This window comes from Medicago truncatula, chromosome 8, assembly GCF_003473485.1.
Source record: "Medicago truncatula cultivar Jemalong A17 chromosome 8, MtrunA17r5.0-ANR, whole genome shotgun sequence".
Lineage (NCBI taxonomy): Eukaryota > Viridiplantae > Streptophyta > Magnoliopsida > Fabales > Fabaceae > Medicago > Medicago truncatula.
The window spans coordinates 28,594,033-28,619,506 of NC_053049.1; the positions used below are offsets into that span (position 1 = coordinate 28,594,033).

The 25,474-nt window shown below is 34.6% G+C and overlaps 3 protein-coding genes across 6 annotated transcripts; 1 reads left to right on the forward strand and 2 right to left on the reverse strand.

Moving 5' to 3' along the window:
* Positions 1-268: 268 nt before the first annotated feature.
* On the reverse strand, positions 269-4,950 carry LOC11416610 (serine/threonine-protein phosphatase PP2A catalytic subunit). Its single transcript, XM_003628552.4, has 6 exons — positions 4,453-4,950; positions 2,857-2,971; positions 1,799-1,907; positions 1,646-1,723; positions 1,065-1,256; positions 269-965 (listed from the first exon to the last, which is right to left on the reverse strand). The coding sequence occupies exons 1-6, from the start codon at positions 4,703-4,705 to the stop codon at positions 792-794; spliced, it is 921 nt and encodes a 306-aa protein (XP_003628600.1). The 5' UTR covers positions 4,706-4,950; the 3' UTR covers positions 269-791.
* Positions 4,951-7,162: 2,212 nt separating this feature from the next.
* LOC11415612 (phenylacetaldehyde reductase) lies at positions 7,163-12,944 on the forward strand. 3 transcript variants are annotated; one of them, XM_024771699.2, is made up of 7 exons: positions 7,163-7,403; positions 8,167-8,297; positions 8,420-8,589; positions 9,359-9,550; positions 9,817-9,979; positions 10,439-10,622; positions 11,016-11,319. In XM_024771699.2, exons 2-7 carry the CDS (start codon positions 8,180-8,182, stop codon positions 11,167-11,169), a joined length of 981 nt encoding a protein of 326 aa, XP_024627467.1. In that variant the 5' UTR covers positions 7,163-7,403; positions 8,167-8,179; the 3' UTR covers positions 11,170-11,319. The 3 variants fall into 3 exon arrangements, with proteins under 3 accessions (XP_024627467.1, XP_013445901.1, XP_024627468.1); XM_013590447.3 differs by having other exon boundaries at positions 7,167-7,403; positions 8,161-8,297; XM_024771700.2 differs by lacking the exon at positions 11,016-11,319 and adding an exon at positions 12,530-12,944 and having other exon boundaries at positions 7,178-7,403; positions 8,161-8,297.
* Positions 12,945-14,270: 1,326 nt separating this feature from the next.
* Positions 14,271-16,942, reverse strand: LOC112417109 (zinc finger BED domain-containing protein RICESLEEPER 1-like). Of its 2 annotated transcripts, none has more exons than XM_039828623.1 (3): positions 16,600-16,942; positions 14,676-15,421; positions 14,271-14,576 (listed from the first exon to the last, which is right to left on the reverse strand). In XM_039828623.1, the coding sequence occupies exons 1-3, from the start codon at positions 16,766-16,768 to the stop codon at positions 14,538-14,540; spliced, it is 954 nt and encodes a 317-aa protein (XP_039684557.1). In that variant the 5' UTR covers positions 16,769-16,942; the 3' UTR covers positions 14,271-14,537. The 2 variants fall into 2 exon arrangements, with proteins under 2 accessions (XP_039684557.1, XP_024627801.2); XM_024772033.2 differs by having other exon boundaries at positions 15,511-16,691.
* Positions 16,943-25,474: the final 8,532 nt, after the last annotated feature.

Consider the following 25,474-nt stretch of genomic DNA (forward strand, 5'->3'; position numbering starts at 1 on the left):
TCAATAATTTAGTAATAATATACACAAACTACACACATTAATTACAATATCAAATTTTTTTGGCATGTACGAAAAATGCTGATGAGACATGTGAATTAGAATGGAATGAGTACCAATTTATAGGTGCTAATAAGTGACCAACGCCTCATAACTCGGTTGATAAAACTTCAAAACAAAAGAAAAACAATTGATAAATAAATGCTTCATAAATAAGAATACAGTTAATGAAATCGTTAGCCACTCTATCCTACCTTAAGAACTTAGCACGTTACCAAACGAATTAGAACTGAACATAGTGGAAAATCAACGACAAAATAAGCGCCAGTTCAACCTAAGGGCAATTGATTCACAAATTTAAAACGATTTTCTTTCTTAAATATCAATTTACCATCCCTACTCAACCAACCATCTACCATGATTTAAATGAACACCTGCACTTCCATTTGGCACCATCAAAAGTTTCAAATGAACATCATTGTCGCGAACAAAAAATTCTGCTCTCTAACTTGTGAAATAGTTAAAAAAAAAAAAAACAAATTGCAAAACAAAATATACCAATCATGTTATTGCCGCTTCCCCCTCTAAAAATATACAACACCAATTGGTGGCTTGGATCAGTTCAATTAGTTTCTGGCAGATAAGGTATGAGCAGCGGCAAGAGAACTCCAAAAGAAAGAATCATGTTTTGATGACCAGTCTTCAATTAAACGGTGAAATTCCTCTTTCCTTAAAAACACATCTACGGTAATTGTAGAAAGCAGTAACTACAAATGGGAAGATATATGAAGTTATTATAAAAAATAATCTGGAGTCTTGCGTGTAGTGTCGGGCTCAATTTGCCTGGGGGCTGGATCAAATTGAAGAAAATTCTGATCCATATTTTCTCCAATTTCCAGTATGGCAGCCATATTCCCACATCGGTAACAGTAATTTGGAGCACTAAATACAGTGACCACGTTCTTCTCCTAAAATAGTTATCAACGTAAAGTCATATTAGATAACAACAGAAGGTAATAGTCAAGAGGGTAAATATAATTAACCGATTTAAAATATTTGTCAGTCACCTGAGCCCAATTGTATCCTTCCATAACAAGCTGGTGAGCTCTAGATATGAGAGAGAGGCCATTGGTATGATTGAACTGAGAAGCTATATCCTGCCCAAATGTGTATCCAGCACCACGTGGGGATATTCCCCACCCACAGCGATCATCAGGATCCGACCACAAGAGATCACACATTGGTCCTTCGTGTGGAACCTATAATGTACAATTACAGTTGTTAGCATACCTGGGTGCCGCGATCACCAAGCAATTCAATTAACATCGTCAATACATGTCAAGACAATATCAGTATTAACAAACAGCATTCCACCAAGGACCAAAAGATGAGCCATCTTAAAAGCCTAAGAAAATTGCAGCAAGGCTGATAGCATACAAGATATTTGATTAAAAGAAAATTGTAAGAGAAACGTGTTCCTACTGAAGGTCCTCAATTAAAACAACAAAAATTGCAACATCAAATCAAGTATTTCACAACTTAAACATAAGACGGATGTTTAGCTCAAGACGTCATTCTTCAGATAAAAAACTGCTCTTATTATCAAATGAATCATAAGACAATGCATAGCACTAAGCTACACACAAACCTCTTGAATACGATCCAATGCTCTGATGTTATCCAGTGTATCCAATGAAGGTGAGAGACCTCCATGCAAGCAGAAAACCTGAAATATATCATGAAGTTAGAGGCTGGCATACAATTAGTCAAAAGAATGTTCTGCAACATATATAACTCGAACCTGACTCTCAATGAGGGCAGTAAGAGGTAAATAATCAAACAAGTCGGTAAAGAATTTCCAGACATTGGCATTTCCGTATTTTCTCAAGCATTCATCGTAGAAGCCGTACCTGAAAGCAGAAGATGGAGCAGGCTTTCGATGAAATGGCAAAGCAACAGATTTAAACATTTTTTTATTTTCATATTAAAAGAAACATTTTGTTTCTAGTGGTTTATAGAGATTTTTTTGTTTTTCTGTTTCAAATCTTTGATTAATTGGTGTAAACATTAACAAGTGTCACACAGATGCACGTTACCGATAGAAACTGCATCAGAATAAAGAAAAAGAATGAAAATCAGAGACCACTGTTATTGACAGAGGAATTAACTCCCCCATACCAAGAATGATACAATTGCAAAGATACTTTCTGATATGCTCTCACTCTCCTTATAACCACCTCAAAGTCTTCTAACTAACCAACAGCTGTTAGGTATCGGTCATTATCACTCGGAAGGTTATGAACCTCTGTGACACTTATTTTTCCTAACACAGGCTCGGCTAATAGGGGGCTGTTGCCTATCAGTTACATGCCTCCTATATATTGTTTAACAGGTTAGTGTGTCCTTTTAATAAATATTGTTCAACAGTTTAGTGTGTCCTTCTAAACATGCACTCCAAGTGATCCATGTTGCATGTTAATATCAACAAAGGAATTTTATTACTCATTCCCCACACCCTACAATATTTCTATCTGCATCCTCAGGATCTCGTAGACAGCTCAAAACAACAACGAACATATATCATATTAGTTGAATTTATTCACTAAAACTAAATATCACATCCACAAAATCATGAGAATGAAAAAATGATGGAAGAATTCCAGTCCCACAAAACCGAATTGTTTCACCTAAACCCTTCATTACTAACCTATGGATAGACAGTTCACTGAAAATTGAACTCAATCGGGTAAGGAACAGACAATGATGATTAGAGGCATTAGGGTAAGCATTGGGGGTTTAACAACAAAAATGCCAGCACATTGTGTTGGTGAGAAACATATAATGAGAAGTAGTGCATACACTTGAGTAATTTGACGGCTTTCATGGTTTCCTCTGAGAATTGTAATTCTATCTCTGTAACGAACTTTCAAGGCCACCAGAAGTGAAACAGTCTCCACAGAATAGTATCCACGATCTGCGTGAATTAATGAAGCATTATCATGAGAAAATGGCAGCAGGTATCAGCAGAATTGTATATTATAATTTGAAAACAATTAAAGGCAGTAAGATGATAGAAGAACTGAAATTGAGTGAAGGCAATATGATGCACAAATATGACACTGGTATCATACTCTTAAAAAATATGGGCCAGTATATAGATATGCATCAAAGAAATCATAAAACAAAGTAAATATATGTTGCAATTAATAAATATATGTTTGCGGTGCTATAAGTTCAAACTAATAACATATTAATTTTTTAGTATCTAAAATAACATACTAATAAAACATTACTAAATAGAGCGTAAAAAACAGATATTATATATCACTTCCATAAAAGAATCGTTGCCTATTTCGTACAAATAGAAATAGCATCAAATATCAATGTCACTCTCCTCTTTGAGCATCTTCTGTAAAGATGAGACCAAATATGAGATTTGCGGAACATAGAAATGATTGACAGAGAACATAAGATAAAATTTCATACCAGTGACAGTTAAATATTCAAACCATAGCGGAAAAGACAACTACAAAAATCTAGAATACCCAACATATATGTATTGATTAGGTAACCAAACACATTGGTATTAGATACGTCCCCAATACTAATATCCCAAAAAAATTCAAGTTTTCCACTTTTGGTGCTTCAGAGGATAACAACACTTACTAAAACTGAACTTTTAACTTCTTCACAACATACAGTTAAGCGCGTCCTTCCCTCAAATTTTAAAGAAAAACACAATAAAGCTTAAATAAGAAAAAAAAAATCTTAACAAAAAAATAAGAAATTGAAAGCTGAAGAATGATACTACCTTTTATAAGCACTATTGAATTTGGATACCAACTTTGATATACCTTGGTTCAAACTTCAAACAGAATCATATGTTCCTTGACAAATTTGGAAAAAAATTATCAAAGTACTGATCCGTGACATCACAGAGCTTCACTCCTAAAGTCCTATTGATATATACTACATTCTATAAAAATCCCATCATAACTATCCAATTTCATGCGCTCATCAACACTTGGAAAAATAAAGCTTTGCTTGTTCTAACATACATAAAAATCACAACCATAAGTATCTCTATAGTTTACTCCATATTATTAAATATCAACATTTATGTCTCAACATTTCTTCATTTCTTCGTGTCAATCTATGACCTATAGAGTAAACACTTCTACTCAAAGGCGTGTCCGGTGTCAGACATATGTTAGTATCCCACACAACACACATGATTACATTCAATTTTCTCATTTTCTTAAATTATCACAGGTGTCGATTTGTCAGTGTCGTGTCAAGTGCACTTCCACACAACAAGATCTAATAACCAAAACTCCAAATTCAACTTCAATACCAAATGTTCCAAAGTATCAAATTCAAATTGGAAATCTGAGTCATAACCACAGCAAATTCATACAAAAAAAAAATCACAAAAAAACTCAAAAAAAAACGCACCTACATAATCACCCATAAAGAGGTAATTAGTATGAGGAGCATTTCCACCAATACGAAACAATTCAATAAGATCATAAAACTGGCCGTGAATATCGCCGCAAACGGTGACAGGACACTTCACAGGCTGCACGTTCCACTCTTCAACCAGAATCGCCCTTGCTTGATCGCAAAGCGCCTTCACCTCCGCTTCCGTCAGAGGCTTGCACTCCATCAGGTGCTCGATTTGCCGGTCTAGATCCGCTTGAGACGGCATCGATACAATAAAAAAAATTCAAAAAGGAGTGGAACCAATGAATCTATGGATACGATTGGTTTCACCGGATAAAGGTTAGGGTTAGGGTTAGGGTTGGGTTGTGAATCGGAATGAGGAGATGAAACGCAGCGTTTTGGGAAGGTGTTTCTGTTGGATTCAGTCTCTCTCAATCAGAGAGACATAAAATAAAAATTTGAGTGAAACCCAACTGTCCAAATTTGTCCTAAAATGTCTGCAGTAATTTGGGATTATTTTATTGTCCAAAACTAAATTGGAGAAAACTACAATCTTATAAAACAATTCATAACATCTTATTTTCATACAAAATTAATTATATTTTTTAATAGATATCAAATGTACAAAACGTCTTGTAATTTTAAGACGGATGGAATATTGATGATATTAAATATTGAAGTCTACTTCTTTCAAAAAAAACAGAAAAAAGATTAATTAAGTTTTTAGTTCCTATAAATATCTGCAGTTTTGTTTTTAGTCCTTATAAAAATAAATCACACTTTTTAGTCCATACAAAATTTTTCGTTAGTGTTTTTAGTCCTTGTTAAATTAAATGTTGTTTAATTATGCTTAAAATTTTAAATTTTTTAATAATTTTTTACATACTTGTTTACTCGTTAAAATGGATCTCACTAATATTTCATTTATTTATTTTGTCAAACAACCTATTGAATAAAAAATCACCCCTTATGATTAATAAAGGGAAAACTCAAAATTTGAACTTTGAATCACCGTTTAAATTATGTTCACAGATCTCATAAAATAAAATCGAACTCACTCAATCATATTAAAATAAAGTAATGAGGAATGCTATCAACACACATTACCATTTTCAACACGTTGTCTTTGATTGGTTAAAATTTAAATGGATCCTACAAAATTATGTGTGTCCCATATAAAATTTGATGGATTCCATAAAAAATTTAATTAATAAAAAAATATGTTGAAAAAAATATGTTAAAATGTGTGTTGCTATTATTTGTCTAAGGTAATCACCATTTTAGCAACACTATATTTAGAGCTGTCAAAACGGGCCGGCCCGTTTAGCCCGAATAAATATAGGGCTTGGGCCTAAAATATTGAGCCCGAATTTTAATAGGGCTTTTTAGCCCGGCCCTTAAAAGCCCGGTACCCGTTAGGGCTAGCCCGAATGGGCCGCGGGTAGCCCATTAGCCCGCATAACAAAAAAAATTCTATAAATTATATATATTTTTCAAATAATTATTTACTTAGTTGATTATCAAAGTAAAAAACAAAAGTGAAAATTCAATGAATTAACACAAATATAAATGTAATATAAAATTATATTTATTCATTTCGTTATTTATAGTTTTAAAGATCGAATATATAAATATCTATAACCATAACATATCTAATTTATTTAAAATCATTTTCCTCGTCGTTTTAGTTTACAACTTTTGTACGAAAATATTTACAATTTACTTTTGTGCTAGACATTATTTAAACATATTAAAAATATTATTTATAAAAAAATTATAGCAGTGTTTTATAGTATTTTTTTAAAATAAAAAATATATAATTTTTAATACGGGCCGGCCCGTGTAGGGCCGGGCTCGGGTAGTATATTTCAAGCCCGTTTTATCAACCGGGCTTTTTGGCCCGGCCCGCTAAAGCCCGAAGCCCGCTAGGGCCGGCCCGTTTAGGGCCGGGCCGCCCGTTTTGACAGCTCTAACTATATTGGTAGTTTTGTTAGTCAAACTAGAGAGGTAAAAAACAATTTAACAAACAAAAACTACATGCACTATGCAGCAATATTTTTGTCAAAAAAAAAGTAAAACTATATGCCGCAATATTAATTAAAAATTATTAATGAGTGTCTCATAACACTCTTTAATACCTTTAAATGATAATATTTTTATGTCTTCGTGAACTTAACCAGCTGATGGAAACAATATATAATAAATACAAGTTGCGGGATTCAAATTCTAGATAAAAAAAAATGATAATATTTTTAAAATTTATATAATCAATCTATTAAAAATTAAAATATTTAACTTATTATAGAATTAGGGTGGACATTGGTTCAGTTTAGAATGAAAACTAAATTGAATTGGATCAAACTGAACTATTTGCATTTCAAATTGAATTGAACTGTTTCAAATCGAACTGAACTGTTACAAACTGAACTGAACTGTTATTATTGATACATTTGAAAAAATATAAAGGAAAAAAAACAAACAAAATTGAATTTTAGTTACCGTATTGAACTGAATTGTTCGAATTGAACTGCACTGTAACTGAAACCGTTTCAGTTCAGTTCAATTTTTTCTGGTTCAGTTCACTTCAATTCAGCGATTCAGTTTGGTTTTTTGGTTTTTTGTCCATCCCTATAGAACTATTTTTTATTTTGAAATAGTTAGAGTGTCCGGGTAGCGTAACAAGACCATATTCATTTATTCTTAAGAAAGAAACAAAAAATACCATATTCATTTAGTTGAATCTGAACAACACGACATATGGACAATCCAATTTAACCACCTGTTTTATTATTCAATAATCTGAAATTGCTGACTCAACACATACATTTCTTTCTTAATTACTGGATGAATAACAAACATTAACACTCACTCATAAGATAACTCATTGTTTGGTTTTCTTCTTCTTGTTCTGCGATACTTGGATTAAAGTCTCAGATACACAGTCTTCCTCAACCACACCTAAGGTAAACCAACTTGTCATTATGATACAACAGTATTGCTTTTGAATACTTGTTTTGTTTTATATGAAAAAGCATTGATGAATATCCATATACTACTCATTTTAATACTCTTTCCATCAGTAACTTAGTCTATGTTTGGTTCCACGGTGACATGAATTGATTATGTAAAATTGATTCTGACTAAAAACGAGTTGAAGGTAAAGCTATTTGTGTTTGGATGCATTTATGTAAAAGTGAGTTGAACCATAAATTTGTGTGTAAAAATCAATTATAGAATCAAAAGCTACAAATCCTAGCTTCAAATAGAACCAATTCTAGAGACCAAAGTCAATTCTACTTGGAAGCAACCAAACATGTTAGAATCGATTATGACCTCTCTAGAAGTGGAACCAAACATATTGGATGAAATTTATGTCGGACTAATATGATTTTCCCAATAAAAGAGTAGGCGTTGAAAATAGAGTGTTAAAGTGGGTGCTCCTAGCACTAAACATGTGAAAAATAAAAAGTATTGGTGAAGCCAAGCAAATTAACAAAGTATATAACAAAACTAAATTATTGATACACAAATGTGCCTAATTGCAACAAATGTCCTGGGAAATAGGTTACAAGAATAAACATTATTTCATTTCTTTTAGTACTAACATTAAGACAATAATAATAGTTAAATCACCTACTTCATCACTGCCATATTATTTACTATAAAGTATGAGTATTAATTTCTAAGTATAAGAGTTAAGGGAAGTAAACATTTTTGAAGGAAAAGAAGGAAAAGCCTGATGAGTGGGGAAGGAAAGGTGGTGTGTGTGACAGGTGCTTCTGGTTTTATAGCTTCATGGATTGTCAAGTTCCTACTCCAACGTGGTTACACTGTCCGAGCCACTGTCCGTGACCCAAGTATGTGCATGTTTTTCCTTCAACTTCTTTCTCCTTATATAAATTCATCAACACTCTTATCCTTTATGTTTCAGCTATTTTGGTTTCCCTTATGAATGATTGATTGGTGTGCAAGCAAGCAGGTAATCCTAAAAAGGTTGACCACTTGCTTAAACTTGATGGTGCAAAGGAGAGGTTGCAACTCTTTAAGGCAGATCTCTTGGAAGAAGGTTCCTTTGACTCTGTTGTTGAGGGTTGTGATGGTGTCTTTCATACTGCTTCACCTGTTCGTTTTGTCGTAAATGACCCACAGGTTCGTATTCTATTGTTTATAAGCTCAGTTTCATATTAGATTTTATATTAGGCCTAATTCATCCTACAAAACTGGTATGTAAAGTGAGAGATGCTATTCATTATAAAATCTTTACAGGTATTATATATCTTTTTAATGTGTGTTTTAAGTTTTTTCCTCAGTCAAAAGGATTCTATTTTTCATTGCTATATCCCCTGACTCTTATAATATAAAGGACTTCACCCAATGACCTATTTAGAACCTATCAATCATACCTACTTATTATTTCTTTATGATTAAAGAAGAATGGTTTTTGTCTATTGAAATGTAAAAATGGAATTTTTGATTAAGCGACTTTCATAGGTTACCAGTTTAGCGAAGATCACAAGAGATCCTTTGAAATTAATAAAAAAGGACATTGGTGATGTAAGGATTTCCGATTCCTCTGTGTCTGCATAATGTGACAAGATGAATATATTGTTAAAGTTGCAATTTAGCTATTTCATTAAGAGAATTCGTCATTTTCTGTTAAGATAATTTGGGGACCTAAATGACAACTACACTTTCAAACTGAAGTTCCATGTCTTGGGTGCCTTTTATTGATGATATATTTAGTTGAGAAATCATGTGATTAAGGATAAGCATAACTTCACTTTTTTTTTTTAGATGGTTTGACCTTTTTTTTTGAAAAATTTACAAGTCTAAAATAAATATTACGTTTTTGTTGTGGTAGAGAAACAAATCAGTTGATAGCGTATGCACTGTTAATATTTGATATCTGTGTTTTCAGGTGGAGTTGATTGATCCGGCACTTAAGGGAACTCTTAATGTTCTTAAATCATGTGCAAAGTCAACATCTGTGAAACGAGTTGTCTTAACTTCTTCTAATGCTGCAGTTTCATTTAATACAAGGCCGAAAAATCCTGAAGTTGTAGTTGATGAGACATGGTTTTCAAATCCAGATTTCTGTAGGGAATCAAAGGTTAGTACCATTTTTCCTAGAAATATTTCAGAATAAAATCTTAAAGCTTGTGAAGCTGGGACATGTGATTTTGATGTGGTTTATCTAAAGTTCGGAATTGAATGATGTGTTTTTCGTTGATATGAGATAAAGCCTTGGATGATATTACAAAAGATAAAATACCAATCATTACTTATGCTAATACTAGACTCTTCATCCTAATTAAATAAGGAAGCAAATCATAAGTTAACCCTAACTTTCGTGCCAACTTCTATTTGTGTTTTCAGCTATGGTATGTACTTTCAAAGACTTTGGCCGAGGCTGCTGCCTGGAAATTTGTTAATGAAAACAACATTGACATGGTTTCTCTTAACCCAACAATGGTGGCAGGACCTCTCTTGCAACCAGAGGTTAATGAAAGTGTTGAACCAATTTTAAACCTTATAAATGGTAATTTTTCTTTTGGGAGGCATTTTGAAGAGTTTATCTAGAGTTATTTCATGACATAAAAAGTGTAAGTTAGTTTGAATACAATACACCAAATGGTGGGACCCCTTCCCGGACCCTGCTTATGCGGGAGCTCTAGTGCACCGGGTTGCCCTTTTTTTAGATAAAATTAAGATGGTTAATGTCTAATGAATCTTTTGATGCATTGTTACTGCTATTGAAGGTAATAGCATTCCTGGTGTTTGTTGGAATTTTTTTTTTTTCCTCATCCTATCGGTCTCAATCTGTCATTATTTGTCTTTCATATACCATCAAATGGTTACTCACTGATCAATGTATTTCTTGCTTTGATAACTTAATAGTCGTGGATCTGCAATGTGTGACATATAAGTAATGAAATATTTGTTCCAGAAAAGTATTGTCCTGTTGCATCATAGAAGAACTCTGAATTTTTGAATGCAGGTATACCTTTTCCAAATAAAGCAATTGGATGGGTCAATGTGAAAGATGTTGCTAACGCCCACATTCACGCATATGAGATTGCTTCAGCTAGTGGAAGGTGTTTGTTGGCGGAGAGAGTGGTACACTATTCAGAACTTGCTATGATTTTACGTGATTTGTACCCAACGTTACCAATTTCAGACAAGTAAGTTCATTTCTATACCTCCTCAAAGGCATATTAAATATGAATTGTTGAATGTATGCTAGAACTGAAACTAGGAAGATACTCAGGACATGAGATCTCAATGCATGGAAGCAAAAACAGTCTTTTGTTTATTTAAATCATCTAAACAAAAAATATTACTTAATGTAAGCTTTATTGATTACTTTTAATGCTAATAGTTTCCATTGATACCATATGTTCCTAAAACAACAAAATTTGGTATTGAATTTTCATTGAAATTTTCCATTTCTCAAATATGGCTATTGATAAAAATTCAACTCCTATATTGACTAGATGTATATATGAGATAAATAGAGATTATAAAGTCTAAACAATTTTTTCCTTTGAAGCTGATTTTCTGTATCACTTTATCAGGCAATCTACCTCTTCATCTAAGTTTGTGATTCTACTTGCATATACCACTTTGTTTCATCAAATAGGGGCGGAGCCAACTTGTATCCAGGGGATGCAGCTGAACCCCCTCAACCCTTTAATTTACTCCTATTATTTTGGGTTTCTTCCATGTTGAACCCCCTTAAATATAAGGCTTGCACCAACTCTCTCTTTGTAACGGTAAAGTTGCACACGTTGGAGCATGCTGTCCAATAACATGGTGTAGTGTACATATCTATTGACTCTTTCAATTTATTTAAGGCTGACATTAAACATTTTCTATTGAGTTCAAAGCTTTTTCCTGCACCTACCTAGCTTTTTGCTTGCTTAACTAACGTGAGTTGTTAGTACTACTTTTGCACCTAAAATTTAACCCTCCATCCATCATAAATTACATAAATCATATTGACAATTATACATAAATTTAAAAGATAATTAATTTTATATATGTTAATAGGAAAAGTAAAATTTTATATTTCATTAGTATTATAAAACAATTTCTATTCATAGTCAAATTGGGGATGAATAGATAAAGATTGTCTCATTACTTATATTGATAGAGACGTGTTTGATAAATTTGATAAAAAAAAATTGATTATTCCACACATTCATAACATAAAATTGCTTAGATGACAATTGTAGAGTATCTTTGCAAATTTTTTAGTACAACTTAAATATAGTACAATGTAATTTTTCGAATATATTATTTTTGAATATATTATTATAATTATTAATTATATTACAAAGGTTTGAACTCCCTAACCCAGGGTCCTGGCAACGCCACTGAATCAACCACCGCATAATACTTCCTTCGAGTCTTGAGTTGTTCATGGTCCCCTTTACTTTGACCATACAACAAACACAAGTTAGATTTTTTGGGTTACTCAACCTCTCACAAGGGTTATAATTGCCGATGTCCATACGGAAAACTTTTCATCTCTAAGAATTGTCCTATTCAACAAAACTCACTTCCCAACCAAAGAAGTGTTTCTAAGTGCTTCACCACCTACTGTTTCCCATCTAGTGTTCATGCCTCTATACCTCTTTCCTATGCATTCTCATAAATTCCACCTACCTCCACAAAATATCATATTGTTTTGAAATCAGTTCAGTTAATCAGCTACTTATGTTAGTTTCATCATCTAGAATCGTTTATGCTTAGTTATAGTCAGTTATGGTTAGCTGGCAGCTGCACTTGGTTACTCTACTATATAGTATATATACTCTCACATCCTTTTGTAATTGAGCTCTGTATAAGCTTTCTTGTACTTTTTTTATAGTTATAGAAATCATTTCTTTCCAATTCTTTCAATTCTAATATTGTATTAGAGACTTGTTATGGTATCAGCAACAGTGATACCTCTAGACTCTAGTATACCTCATTTGATTCTACGTTTTACTTCAATCATTTTATGAACAATCTTGTTTCATTTTCATGTGCTCCGGATTTAAATGTTAATTTTTTTTATTAACATTGTACTCTACAATTTTATAAGGTGTGAGGATGATGGACCGTATATGCCAACATATCAGATTTCCAAGGAAAAGGCCAAGAGCTTTGGAATCGAGTTTACTCCTTTGGAAATCAGCCTCAAGGAGACCGTGGAAAGCTTTAGAGAGAAAAAGTTTATCGACTTTTAATCCGCCCCGATATCCCACTTAATCAATATATTCATGACAAGATGTTAGTGTCATTTGACTCATGAAGTGGAAGTGAAACCCATTTTAGATTGTTGTTTTTGTTGAATAAAAATGTTGACAACTTCGATCATTTTCACTTTTTGATTATTATAAACTTCCTTGTTGAGAAGAAATTATTATTATTATTGTAAAATAAGGTGTATAAACTTTGTATTTAATCAAAACGGGCTAATATTGCTTGACAATGGAACATGTTACTTCGGTTTTAAATTGAGTTTAAAGAGCACGCATGGCATGTAAGCAAGTTTTGTCGTGTAAGATACTAAGAGTATATAATAGATGCTAAAAAGATCAAAATACCTTCTCTTTATGTAAAAAAGTCAGGGAGATGGAAATAATTCTCAGTCCAAGACGTGTCTTTTTCCATCATAAAAAAGTTGGTCTTCCTTAAATTTGAGTGAATAACCGAAAAAAGCAAAATTATACCTTAACCATGTAGGAGAAAAATAGACACATATTTTTCTGTCCTTTTTTTTTTGACACATAAGATTAGGTTAGCAAATGACTACTGAATCATCTAGTCCTTTTTTCCATCATATTTTTCTGTCCTTTTTTTTTACACATATTTTTACATGGACACAAATATAAATGCATAATATTTGGTCACACACATATCAAAAACCTTTTTTATCAAAAGACTAAATCATTTTATTATCAATTTCTTTTTTGACCGGTCAATTAACCCAAAAATGGGCCGGGTTGATAGGCCGGTCAATTAACCCATATTTTGACCGGGTCTAAAAAATTAGCCCAAAAATACAATTGGGCTTTTTTGGCCCATACAAAAGTGGGACCGGACCGGGCTGCCCATCGGGCTTTTGACCGGCCCATATTTCATTTGATTTTTGTTAAAAAAATAGTATATTTTTTTTAAAAAATTATCAACTAATTTAAAATTTATTAATAAAAAAATATTTAAATAAATAAACTCAATAAATATGAATGAATTTAGCTTAAAGTTTTAAAATTTTAAAGTTTATAAATTATTAATTTGATTTAATTGAAGGAATAATCTAGAGTTTAATTATTATTCAATGCTAATGTAAAAATTATTTACATTTTTATGTCCATCCAATCATATTTTAGCAAAAAAATAGTGGTAAGTAGGGTTGGGAATAGGCCAGGCCAGGCCAGGCTTTGAAAGGCCTGAGCTTGGCCTACGAAAAATTATACAAGCCTAAGCCTGGCCTATGGCCTATCATAGGCCGTTTTTCTTGGTCTGGCCTGGCCTATTAAAAAGTCTGGCCTAGCCTGAAAGCCTAATTTGAAGCCTATTTAATATTATGGTCATCAAATAGTTCATTTTACATACTAAATAGGCTAAATAGGCCTTAAAGCCTATTTTACTAAAAACAAATTTTAACAACATAACAAGCTGTTTAAAAGCCTATAACAACAAAACAACAAATCACAATGAATTTAGAGCTAATAATAATAATCTTTCGTTAGTACTCATCAATGTTTATCAACCATTTGATTACAATTCACGAAAAAATAGAAAATAATATCATTTCATAAAATGCTTGATATGAGAAAACAAAAAAAGAAATGAGTGATAGAGTGACATTCATTAGTCATAGACTCATAGTCACATGGTCTTAGTCAAAACTCAAGTGTAGCAAAAGTCAGCATGCCAACATATGAGTCATAGTCAGCTCCATGTACATAGACCACCCAAAAAACCAAAATGATATCAAATCTTCAAGGTGTAGCAAAAGTCAGCATAATTCAACATATCACACAAGTCAACAAATCACTCATCAGCTTCATGTACACAAACCAGCCCAAAAAACCAAAATGATATCAAATCTTCAAGTTGATTTGTATCTCATCTTTATCAACCTTGGGAACCAAAAGAAAAAAATACTTTAGTTATTTGACTAAACAATACCATATGAATATATGAATAAATATTAGTAAAATATCATGACAACGAATAACCTTTGATTTGTTCCTCACACCATACTTATGACGGAACCAATCACCACCACAAATGAGAGCTTCAACAGATTCTTCATTTAATCTAGAGCGAAATTCATCGATAACTCTACCTCCAGCACTGAATGTGGACTCGGATGCAACAGTTGAGATTGGAATAGCTACTATATCAGCAGCCATCTTAGACAAGATTGTATACTTCATGCTGTTGTTCCTCCACCAGTCCAAAGCACTAAAGGATTCAGAGTTAGGAACAACATGAACACCTTGATCAAGATAATCTTGCAATTCTGACTTCGTGGGAGAAATGGCTTCTTGCTCCCGAATGGTTTGTAACAAGTCATCAATTCCAGTGGCATTTTTAACATTTGTTTGAGAGGAAGATGGATTATCACAATCCAAATTAACAGCAGGCATCAAATAAGACTCTTCCAAAGATAAGGCCACATACTCATCATATAATAATTCCAAGGAACGCCTAACCTTCTCTATATTCTCATCAGAAACTTCCTTGGATTTATATATCTTGGGAAAACATATACAAACACTGTGAAATTTGCACCTAGGATCCAAAACACTAGCTATAGCCATCAACAAATTACACTCCCCCCAGTATTTGTCAAACTTCTTTTTCATTGGTTTTGCCATTTCTCTCATAAAGAGATCTTCGTCTTCATCCGCCATATCAAGTACCTGCTTCACCCTCCAGACCTCTGGCAAATACAAATTTGAAGTTGGATACTCACTACCTACATTCAAAATAGTTATATTAAACACTAGTTATATTAAACATTTCTAAGAGTAATAAAGTACAACCATTAAATAGTTGAGAAACTACCTGAGATCACATGAGTAGCAGAATTGAACACTTCTAGCAGTTTACACACTTTCTCAACTTTGTCCCATTCTTCAAATGAAAGGGCATGATTATAGTGAGGCTCTCTTTCTTTGTAGGCTGAAAATACAATTTTAAATTTCAAAGCGGTTGACGCCATATTGAAGGTTGAATTCCATCTTGTAGGACAATCGATGACGAGTTTCCTTTCTTTCAAACCTTTTTGCTCAACCACATCACAGAAGTTCTTTAGACTTGCATCATTGTGGTTAACATATTTGACACTCTCACGAATATTAAAAATGATATCCTTAATTTTACTAAGGCCGTCCTGCACTAACAAATTCAAAATATGCGCACAGCACCTAACATGAAACAAATCACCATTAAGGATTAACTTTCTACTCAGCGATATATTATCCCTAAGATATTTCAAGCACAAATCATTGTAAGCAGCATTATCAACAGATACTGTAAATATTTTACTTTCAATCCCCCAAGTTTTCAAACATTTATGACTAGCATCAGCCACGTCAATACCACGTCTTGGTGCAGGCACTTTCACAAAACTCAAAACTCTTTTCTGAAGATTCCATCCCGCATCAATGAAATGTCCTGTGATAACCATATATTCAACCACTTGATGGCTAGATTTTCACATATCTGTTGTTAAACTAATCTTGCTCACACTTTCCAACTGTTTCTTTAAGATTTTTTTCTCATTCTCGTATAGTTTCAAACAATCACTTCTTGTTGTTTTATGAGTAACCTTGCGAAACTTAGGATTTGCATATTCAAATGCCCACATCCAAACATCATCCTCAACAACATTAAAAGGATATTCATGAACCATTACAGCAGTTGCAATTATTTCCCTCATCCTTTCATTAGAGTATCCAACACCAGAAGTAAGAAAGGGGTTACCTGAACTCACACGCTTAAATGGAATAGCAGCTTGTCTCTTTTCAGTAGCATCTTGCAATTTCTTGGCTGTGCAACTTACAAGATGTCGTTTCATTTGACTCGTGCTAGATCCTACCGTCCCAGTAGTATATTGTGCTTTGCAGTGTTTACAAACAGCTCTAAACACACCTTTAGTAATTTCCTTTTCATCGAAATCTTTCCAAATTACACTTGTTTTTTTCCTCTTTCTCCCAACAATTGGTTCAGCTTGAGTTTCTTCTTCTTGGGTTGCATTTGATTCTGCTTGAGTTGTGCTTGCTCTTGTTTGAGTTGGTTCTTCATTTGCTTGAGAAGACATTTACTGTACATGGTAAAAACATTAATGAAAATGTGTTATATTAAGTAGAAAACTATTAATCAATTTTATTAGTTTCTGCTTACTGCCTTGTATATCAAAAAGAATATGATCAAAAATTTGATTACCCATCTATTTTCCTAATATTAGAAGCTCTACTATGACAAAAAAAAATTAAGTATGACATAATTACATGATTCTATTTCTATTTCTATGCAAGCATGGAAATCACTAGAACAAACACTATAAAAAGAAAAGGTACGTAGCAGCGATAAGAAGAAATTCCAATCCAAATAATGAAGCCATAAAAAGGGGAAAAAAAGGTAGCAGCCATAAGAAGAAAAGGTAGCAGTAGCAGCCATAAAAAGGGGAAAAAATGTAGCAGCGATAAGAAGAAAAGGTAGCAGCCATTAAAAGGGGAAAAAAAATCCAATAATGAAATTCCAATCCAAATAACACTATGAAGAGATATAAAAAAAAAAGAAAGAAGAAAAGGTAGCAGCGATTCAAAAGGAGGCAGCAGCGGTAGCAGTGATTCAAACCTGTTACGACGGCGGCGGCGATAAGGTAGCAACGATTCAAAAGGCAGCAGAAGCGATTCAAGTGAAGCCAAAGGGATGGGAATTGGGAATGATTTTAAATGGGAATTGGGAAATAGAGTTTGTGATTGTGAGATTGTCGTTTCGTTTTTAAGCGGACAATGGGAATTGGGTTTGTTGATATATATTAATATAATAATAATAATTAGGCCTATTAGGCTTAACTTATGGGTATAAATAGGCCGGCCTATCAGGCTTAACAGGCTTTTTTAAAAGCCTAAGCCTGGCCTATTTTATCAAATAGGCTTTTTAAAAAGCCTTAACCTGGCCTTTTTAATAAATAGGCTAGGCCAGGCCAGGCTTAAATAGGCCAGGTCGTAGGCCGGCCTAGCCTATTCCCAACCCTAGTGGTAAGTAACTAATACATATAAAAGAGTGAATAAATTTTAAAAATAAAACATAAACGGGTTGGACCGACCCATGACCCACACGAGCTAGATCGGGCTCTAGAATTCGCGGCCCAATTAGAAATGGGTCAGCCCGACCCAACCCATTTGACACCTCTACTTTCTATTACCCTCCCAATGTATGTTTTTGTTTTCATTTGGAAACTCCCTGTTTTTCAATTGGTATCCGTGGAGATGATTGTGGAATTGGTTGGATATGGAAGAGATACAAAAATCTTATGAAATTGAGGCTTATAAGAAGCTAATGAATCAGTGGTTGGACAGGCCCATGGCCCACACGGGCTAGGCCGGACTCTAGAATTTGCAGCTCAATTAGAAATGGGTGAGCCCAATGAAGGTGAAAAACACAAGAAGGGGGGGGGGGGGTTGAATTGTGTTTTCTTTTTCTCTTAAAAAATACTTCTTCTGATAAAACTTCAGAAGCAGTTTGATTGCTTCTGATGAACTGATCAGAGTCAGATTGCAGCGGAAAAGAACAGAGCAGAGAAAAGAAAGACAAAGACACAAGCAGTTATCCTGGTTCCTTCCACAACACGGAAGTAGTCCAGTCCCCCTTGCACTTCCAAGGAGATTTCACTATAATCACAAAGATTACAACTGCTCAATACTTTCTAAGTATGAGACTTCACAAAAATGCTCAAGCACACACGCAAGAGTCTTCCAATGCTCAAGCACTAAGCAAGAGACTTCTAATGCTCAAGCACGCAGGCAAGAGACTTCTAATCAAACAAAAATACAGAGAATTGAGTTTGACTTGAACACTTGATATACAATCAGTGGTGTTCACAATACAATACAGTAAAGACTCTAGACTTTGAATTTCTAAGATGTATCAAATCAGTGCAGAAACTCAGTGTGCTTTGTAGAATCAAATTGACAGAGTTTTGGCGCTTTTGAACTTATGTATCTCTATCTACAATCTTCAAGTCTTCACTCCTTTATATAGAGGCGTGAAAGAGACGTTGAGATAATTAGCACGTCTTAAAGAGTCGTTTGAAATCCTTTGATTATCCACCAGTGATCCTTTGCCTGATTTGGGTGTAGTCCTTTGAAGAATAAGCTTCAAATTCATTCCCATCTTGAACGTACAAATTCTGCAGGCATGACTGTTGTTTTGTCTTGTAGCGTAGACAGAAAACAGAGTAGTGGAGGTTGTGGTTGTACACTTGTACTTTGTCAACTCTATTAACGAGAGACAAGTGCTCAGTGCTATCCATATATCCGTTGATACCTCTCTTTCAATTCTTCGTTCTTCTTGGATAAGACTGAATTGAGAATCAGCTACTTTGAATCTTCAGTTTGATTAAAGGATCAAATGTAGCTTCTGGTGAAGATATTGCTTCTGATGAAAACTTTTGCTTCTGATGACCTTCTGCTTCTGATGACGTCATCACTTCAGAAGCACTTCAGCTTCAGGAGCAGTTTTCTTCAGATGCTTATAATTTCTTTTTCTTTCTATTGTTCTTCCAAGACCTATTGAAATAACTTGAGTAGCCTTTTGGTCCTGTACACTTGAACAATTATTAGTAATAACCAATTGACAATTTTTAATACCTTGTTATCATCAAAACTTAATAAGGTTCATTGTGAAACACATTTTGTTCCAACAATCTCCCCCTTTTTGATGATGACAAACAATAGTATTTAAAACGTTCAATTGTTGTTGATCTAATTAATAAGTTGACCACTGAGATAGAGGATTGTAATCTCCCCCTGAGTATAATACATCTTTAAGGTGAGGTTTGTAAGCTCCCCCTGAGTTTTATTCTTATTAATTAAATTTCAATAAAATACTCATAAAAAATAATATCAGAAGTATTTAAACAAAGTTTAGAAGTGGTTATAGTGGGGCTCAGTGCCTTAAAATACTATACATTTACTCCCCCTTTTGTCATCAACAAAAAGAATAAAAACAAAAGAAAGAGTATCACAGCAAATAAAACAAAAGAATATACATATAACCTTTTAAAAATAGTATATCAGAGCAAGCAGCATTAAAAACAGTAAATATTATCAAAGTTAAAGCTTGTAATAAAAATATTGAAGGTGAAAAAGCACAAGATCCAGAAACAATGATAATATATATATAGAAAAGTTAAGATACAGATGCAGTGCAACTAAAGTACTTAGAACAAAGATTAAAACAAGCAAAAAAAATGGGTGTGCAACTAAGGTTGGGCTTGCTTGTACATCTGTTCCAAAAGATACTTAATTTGTTCATCCTTCTGCTTAAGTAGCTCATCCTTTTCTCTCATTCTTCTTTTATACCCAGCATGAATTCTTGCAGCCCTTGTGATGTACTCTTCTTCTGGATAGAAAGGAGTGATGTCCAGCAGAGGCACGTAATTCAGCTCTTTCACTCTAGCTGCTTCATCCATATCATCCAACATCTTTTGCAGCTTGGCAGAGTGAGATGAGATACACTTAGAGCTTAGCTGATCCAGCAGGTCATCAAAACTCTTTTTCAGATCCATCCATTGATCAAGATAGTGAATGGGAGGTACAGGAACTGTTCTGCGAAGAATCAGTGTCTGAATCTCATCACTAAGCCTGATTAGCTGTTCATCTATATACTCAGATTCAAGGATAGAGTCAGGGATGGTTGAAGGTTCAGATTGAGTTGTATGAGATGTGGAGGGTTGATCAGAGGCTGTTTGTTGGTTAGAAGAGGTTAGGTCAATTATTGGTGGTTCTGATTGTTGTTGTTCTGTTGTTTGATGGTCAGGAGCAACTTGTTCAGAAGCAACTTGTTCAGAAGCAGCTTGTTCAGGAACAGTTTGCTCAGGAACAGTTTGCTCAGGGATGGTTTCTGTTGGTTGGTTTTCTAACACAGTCTTTTCAGGGACTGTCTTAGAGGCCTTTGTAGGTGTAGGTTGCATTTCACCACCTAAATGTTTTTCTAAATTGTGAAGGGTTGAGGATTCTTGTTGTTGGGGGATTTCTGAAGTAGTTGCTTCTGAAACTACTTCAGAGGCTCTTTGTGGAGTTTGGTCATTTTGTGGGTTTGTTTGGTTAGGTTCTTGGTTGGGTTGAGGTTGTTGTACACTAACAAGTTCTGGAATTTCTGGATAGAGTGGATGAGTAGTAGGAAAATTGAATTTCTCACAAAGTTTAATCCTATTCTTAGAAAATTCTATTTGAGTTTGCTCATAGTCAAGTGTTCCAAATTCTGTTAGTTTGGTGGGTTTGGTTCTAAGAAGTTTGTCTATGTGTTGGCTAAGGGGTTGGTCATCTGATTCAGTTGATGATGATGAGGGTGAAGAGGGTAGAGATGGAATCTGAGTATAGATGTCAGGTTTGGATGAATTACCTGAAGATTGAGCTTCTGAATGAACTGCTTCTGGAGCTTTTGAAACTGGTTCTGATGAAGTAGCTCCTGAAGCTTGCTTATTCTTCAAGGCTTGTGAAAGCAGAGTTGCTCCATACTTAACTGTTTCTTGCTCTAACTCAGATGCTAAAGCAGCAATGACAGGAGTAGGCACATACCCTGCAGCCTTGAGACGCTCATCCCTTTGCTTCTCATACAATTCCTTCATCCTTTTCCTTTCTGCTATCTTGGATGCAGAATATTCCCTAGCATATTGCTTTAATTCCTCAGAAGCTTCAAAACTAGGCATGACTATTGTCTCAGAAGTTATAGTCATTTTTGCCTTCTTGGGACTTGAGTCTTCATCCCAGTTTTCTTGAAGCTCTTCCAACATTTCCTCCCTTCGTCCTTCAGCTGTCTTCAAATTTCTTGAAGATCTCTTCCTTTTGATGGTTTGAAGAGCAGCTTCTCTTTTCTTCTTAGGACTCTGAGGCTCTTCAGATGCAGCTTGTTCAGAAGCAGGCTGTTCTGCTGTTTCTTGAGCATTCCTTGTCCTTTTTCTGATGATAGGAACTTCATCTAAGTTCTCCACTTCCTCTAGAATAGTGGACAAAGTAGATTTTTCCTTCTTAACTTTCTGATGCTTCTGAGCACCCTTCTCAGTAGCATCTTCAGCAAGATATTCTTCCTTAGTGATCTGCTTCTTCTTTGATTTTCTGCCTTTGGCCACAGGCAGATCACCACCATACATCTCTTCAGGGACATCTTTCAAGCTGATCTTCTTCTTGTAAGTTTTGTAGAAGTCCAAGATGTAGGCCCTTTGCACATCCAGAGGATCCTTCTTGCAGATAGGGATGTGATGAGTGACTAGATCAGATATTGCATCAGATTCATGCATATCAGAATCTAGTTTCTTGTGAGCATTTGCTGGAATCAATTTCATCTTCACAAGTGTTGATGCATTGATTATCTTCCCAGTTACTGCTCCCAGCTTCTGGTTATCATAGATGCCAACATCCTTCAAGGCACTTAGCAGTCCTCCTTGAAAGATTACAGAGAGTAGCCTTCCATAAGGAACAAACTTTCTGTTTTCCATCTGACTCTTCTTTAGTTCCTTGATCATGTACTTGAACATGTACTTAGGAACATTCATTGTGGTCTCTTGAGTGATGGTGTGATGCAGAAAAACCTTGTGACCAAGTGACGGTTGATCATTTCCTCCACCTTTGGGAAAGATGTTTTCATTCTGAATCTTCAGCAGCAACTTCTTCTCAATGCTCAAAGTGCTGTAAGGTTGAGCAACCTTAGACCCATAAATGGTCTCATTGACAATTTCCTTCCAAGAGCTGGTTCTTGGATTAGGAATCTCTTCTCCAAAGTATTTGCCAGAGGTATCCCTTCCCATGGCTTGAGCAATAACCTGTTCATTTATGGTTACAGGAATACCCATGACATTTGATCTAATCTCTGTGCCGGTGAAGGAGAGTAGACCCATTTCTTCTCTGGTTTTTCCCTTTAGAGTAGGATCAACCAGAATCAGTTGAGCTTCTTCCTGCCTAGCAGCTTCAATGTCAAAGACTGAAGCCCTTACCCAGAATTGTCTGACCAGAACTTCATAAGTTGGACCATTGAGAAGACTGAAGTAATTCATCAGCTTTTGCTTCTTGTAGAATCTTACTAGGTCGCATCCATGGTGAGTTAAGGAGGTGAAATCCACTGGATTTTCTGCTTGAATGATTAACTCCCATTCTTCAATAGACATGGTTCTTCCTTTAATCTCATAGGCCGGAATATCTATTTCCATATTTGATGAAGAACCACCAGTAGAACTTGAGCTTTCCATTAATTTGAATGAGTTTTAGGGTTCTACGGTGTTTTGAGAGGAAGAGTGAATGCGCTTACTTTCGCAGAGGGTTGAGAAGAAAATAGAAAGTGTTTGTTGTGAAGTGAGTAGTGTGTGAATTGACTTAGTGTTTTTAAGTAAAACGTTTGTAATTCAGAAGAGACAAACAAACATAGCATTAATGACAAATTGGGGCGCGTGTTAGTATGTTAAAAAGCAAATAAAACATCATTGCCCTTTTTGTTATACTCCAATACAAATAGACCACGTCAGAGACTCTTCAGAAAACTACCTTTTGGGTAATGGGACAGCTGTTACAAAAAGTAACTGCCAACGTTCCCACTAACCTTGCTATTCAGAAGCAAAGAATATCGCTTCTGAAGTCTTAGCGCTGACGTCATCTTCAGAAGCACATTTTCCTCAGAACCTCATTTAAGAGCTTCTGATGGACCAGATGCTTCTGAATAGACTTCAGAACCAAACTTCTTATTCAGAGGCAAGCAATTTTTCAATCAGACACAAAATGCATGTTCAAATTTTTCTTAATAAAATCAAATCTTTCAACAGATAAAGGTTTTGTAAATATATCAGCTCATTGATGTTCAGTATCAATGAATTGTATATCTAAAATCCCTTTTTGAACATAGTCTCTGATAAAATGGTGTTTGATTTCAATATGCTTGGCTCTTGAATGTAGAATTGGATTCTTTGACAAACAAATAGCAGCAGTATTATCACAATAGATGGGAATACTGTTAGCATTAATCTGATAGTCTTCCAACTGATGTTTCATCCAAAGTAGTTGTGTGCAGCAACTTGCAGCTGAAATGTATTCTGCTTCTGCTGTAGACATAGCAATAGTTGCTTGTCTTTTGCTTGCCCAAGATATCAGATTCTCTCCCAAGAATTGACAATTTCCACTGGTTGATTTTCTTTCAATCCTGTCACCAGCATAATCAGCATCACAGAATCCAATCAACTTATAATCATTCCTTTGGAATTGATTTAGCTCTTCTTGCATAGCTAATATCCATCCATCATCTGAGAGAGCTTCTTCAACAGTTTTAGGCTCAATTATTGAAAGCAATCCTATTAATGACTCTTCTTGTCTGAAGTGTGATCTTGTTCTTCTAGGACTATCTTTGCTTCCAATGATTAGCTCCTCAGGATGTGAAGATTTGTGCTTGAATTTAGGTTGAATAACCTGCTGAGTGTTACCTTGAAAATCCTCAGAAGCACTTTCATTCTGTACTATTGGACTAGGTTCTGCTTCTGAATTAGACTCAGCTTCTGGAGTGATTTCAGCTTCTGGACTAGATTCAACTTTTGTATACTTTTCAGAATCAGAAGGTTGATCAGATTCTGATGCATCTTCAGAATCAGTTGAACCTGCATTACTTTCACTTTGCTCTGGAGTTTTACTTCCAGGCTCTCTATCATCAAATTTTACGTGCATAGATTCTTCAACACAATGTGTTTCTGAATTATACACTCTGTACGCCTTTGACCTTTCAGAGTAACCTAAAAAGATTCCTCTTTGAGCCTTGACATCAAATTTCTTCAGATAGTCTTTAGTGTTTAAGATGTAACAAGTACATCCAAACTGATGAAAGTAAGAGATATTGGGTCTTCTTCCTTTAAAGAGTTCATATGTTGTTTTCTCCAACATAGGTCTGATATAGATCCTATTTTGAATATAACATGAAGTATTAACTGCTTCTGCCCAGAAATGTTTAGCTAAGTTGTTTTCATGGATCATGGTTCTGGCCATTTCTTGTAAGGTTCTGTTCTTTCTCTCTACAACCCCATTTTGTTGTGGAGTTCTAGGAGAAGAAAACTCATGGAGAATCCCATGTTTTTCACAAAAAAGTTCAAATGGCTCATTTTCAAATTCTCCACCATGATCACTTCTGACTTTCAAAATTTTCAATTCTTTTTCAGATTGTATTTGAGTGCAGAAGCTGCTAAACACTTCACATGCATAGTCTTTACTTTTAATGAATTTTACCCAAGTCCATCTGCTGTAATCATCAACAATGACTAATCCATATTTACTTCCATATAAAGATGCAGTGTTAACTGGACCAAAAAGATCAATATGGAGTAATTCTAAGGGTCTGGAGGTTGATATAATGTCTTTAGATTTGAAAGAACTTTTCACAATTTTCCCTTTCTGACATGCACCACAAAGTGCATCTGAATGATAATCAATGTTAGGCAATCATTTGACCAGTTGTAACTTGCTAATTTTAGAAATTAATCTCCAATTAGCATGTCCTAACCTTTTATGCCATACCCATTTTTTATCATTCATTGACAGAAGGCAAACTACCTTCTGATCAGCCAGATCAGAGAAATTTATTTTATAGACATTCTCAACTCTCTTTCCCTTGAATGTAATGGATTTGTCATCCTTGTTGACTAGTGTGCAGTTGGTCTTACTGAACATTACATCATACCCATTGTCACAAAATTGACTAATGCTCAATAGGTTATGCTTCAGACCATCTACTAGCCACACATTATTAATTGAGATGGAGGAATTACCAATAG